This window comes from Salmo trutta, chromosome 14 (assembly GCF_901001165.1).
Source record: "Salmo trutta chromosome 14, fSalTru1.1, whole genome shotgun sequence".
NCBI lineage: Eukaryota > Metazoa > Chordata > Actinopteri > Salmoniformes > Salmonidae > Salmo > Salmo trutta.
Window position 1 is genome coordinate 61,274,822 of NC_042970.1, and position 2,681 is coordinate 61,277,502.

General features: G+C 42.0%; 1 protein-coding gene across 2 annotated transcripts; it reads right to left on the bottom strand.

Annotated features, from left to right (window-relative positions):
• On the bottom strand, positions 1-1,961 carry LOC115208521 (uncharacterized). 2 transcript variants are annotated; one of them, XM_029776649.1, is made up of 2 exons: positions 1,769-1,961; positions 1-767 (listed from the first exon to the last, which is right to left on the bottom strand). In XM_029776649.1, exon 2 carries the CDS (start codon positions 758-760, stop codon positions 104-106), a length of 657 nt encoding a protein of 218 aa, XP_029632509.1. In that variant the 5' UTR covers positions 761-767; positions 1,769-1,961; the 3' UTR covers positions 1-103. The 2 variants fall into 2 exon arrangements, with proteins under 2 accessions (XP_029632509.1, XP_029632508.1); XM_029776648.1 differs by having other exon boundaries at positions 1-764; positions 1,769-1,960.
• Positions 1,962-2,681: the final 720 nt, after the last annotated feature.

Here is a 2,681-nt window from a genome sequence, read left to right on the forward strand (position 1 = left end):
TGAATCAACAAAGCTTAATTTATTTCCACACAAACATTGTTATTGTCGAATTAACCAATAATGTCATAATCATATAGTATCCAGTATTTCAAATCTGTTGCTTTCAACTGCTCCTTTTACAGACATGTTTGCCCATAAAAGGACACACAGTGGCGTCACACCCCCAACACACCTCCAGAGAGTGGCCAATCGGTGTCTGCATCTTGCACCCCTTACACCTGCCCACAACCCCCTGCTCGTTTCCCTGTCCACTTGACTCCGCCCCCTGTCTCTGCTGACTGATGAGCTTCTCGAGGGCTTTCTTCGTGGCTGGGTCGCCACAGTGTGCAATGCCTTTCACCGCCACCCGCTTGGGGTCTTTAACGCAGTCCTCCTCATGCCCAACGACGGTGGAGGGCAGCCAGGCAGTATCATAACCGCTCTGTTGCCACGAGTGCCGCATTGCAAAATTTTGTCCATCTATCTTCTTCACGCGGCCCACCCGGACCTTCAGCTGCAGTACCACGTGTTCCCCAGGGGGGCACCCACCAGGGTAGCCCTGCGCCTTGGCTATGTCCCGGCTGCAATAGACCCCCGGGCCCAACGTGCCACTCGCAGAGGGCCGGAAACCCCCTGTGATGATGGCTCGAGCGCTGTCACGGTGGGTGCCGTGGTACATGGTGTAGCCTTGTTTGCCCCGTGGTGCTTGACCAGGTTTCAGGACAATCTGCTTCTCAACCACAGCCTCCCAACCGCTGAACTGCACCAACTTCGCTGGCATGGCTCTGCTAACAGACACACAGTTGACACCAATTTGTAAACAGATGAGATCAATCAATCAAATGTATTTATAAAGACCTTTATAAATCAGTAGTTACCACAAAGTGCTTTACAGTAACCCAGCCTAGACCCCAAAGTGCAAGCAAAGCAGAAGTGAGAGCACAGTGACAAAAACTCCCATGAAGGAACCTGGAGAGGAGCTCAGTTCAGAGAGAGGGGTGGCCTATCCTCTCCAGACTGTACCGGGTTAGGCTATATGTGTTGTACACACACATCAAAACATATTGAAGACACAGACATAGAGGTTTTCTTTTCTAAAATCTCCCCACTCAAATTATTATTTACTCAAGTATGTTTCCATGATTTATTCCACCAGAAATTCTAATTCCAACCGTACAGCTGAAGAGCCGCTTTATAGGGCTATTGACAAAGGCAATGCTCCCGCAGTTGCGGATACTGCATTCACGGTAATTGCTGCATATGTTGCTCAATCAGAAATTGTCTTTAAACGTGAACTACAACGCAGATATTCTCCGCTACTGCTTGAATCAAGCCCTAAGTGTGCTAATTTGACAACAAAGTAGGAGATCATAATGTATACAAGGTGCCACTGAACACTTCCTTTTGCCTGAACTAAACTCCAACTTCTCTGTCCATAAAGAGTATGTTGTATAGTCACCCCCAGGGCTGGGATCAGTTCAGGGATTAATTGAATTCCAATCTCCCATAATTTCCTGTATTATGTAGACTTTTCATTTTCCTGAACTAACAGAATTAATATCAACCCTGATCACCATAGCACCTGTACTGAGGTAATTTGACAGGACAGTGAGAAAGCAAAACATACATATAGATAGTAACAACAATAAATGCAGTACAGTATAGTTACAACTATAGAAAATCTCAAATCTATGCCTTATAGATCCCAATATTGTGCAACTCACTGGCTGTGGATAAGTTGCTAAAATATTATTACAGTGTTTCTACCTTTCTCTCGTGATTAACCTACCTTTTTTGCCTCCAATGTTTTGACAGTGTTTCTCAGATAGTTTCACTTTCGATTTTTCAGCTCAACTCTGCTTCCTTGAGTGGCATTCATGGACGTCACTCACAATAGAATCTCTTCAAACAATATCCTGTTTGCTTTAGAGATCACATTCACTTTCATTTTAATATGATGTACACAGAATCCCTCATTCTTGTATTCATGCTATTCTATATCTTAAGGTAAGACCAAAGGCCCATTCTCATGGTCAGACATGCTAGGCAATATCGTCCTCTAGTGATTTTTTGGGGATACAGCATGTAGTATTTTATCATTGGTCATCAGGGTTGGGGTTAATTCCATTTCAAATCCAGTCCATTCAGAAACTAAACCAGATTCAAATTACACATTTTTTAATTGAAAAACATTTAAGAGAATAGGAATTGGAATTTCAGTGTGTGTATATAAATATACTATTTACAAATTCATCTCATATTTATGATTTTATATGGGAATCAAAAAGTTTTCATGAATGTTCACCATGTGCTAATCAGCACTGTCAACAGAACCCATTATGACATCACAATGTAACGTAACCTTTGACATGATGTCATTGCTGGTTCCATCTGACTGGCAAAATTCAATTTCCACTAATTTCATGATAGATCTCTCACAGAGATAGGTTAAGTTCTTATTTAGAGAGTGCTAATATTTATCATCAATGGCTTATCGAGGAAGAGAAACAAGTGAGTTTGACAAACTCCAGAAGGAGAACTCTCAGATGAAGAGCGTCATCAAAAACTTGAGGAAGCAAAACATGGCTTTAAACCGACAGGGTGACCAGGACAAGATTTCAAGTTTTGTAAGGCTCATCAGTTTTTCAAAAATTTTTCAAAAATATCACTGTGTTTATTTTATGGTTTCATAGATATACAAT

What these genes read in the sequence shown, in the direction of transcription:
- LOC115208521 (XM_029776649.1), bottom strand. Translation starts at nt 760, where the DNA reads ATGCCAGCGAAGTTGGTGCAGTTCAGCGGTTGGGAGGCTGTGGTTGAG.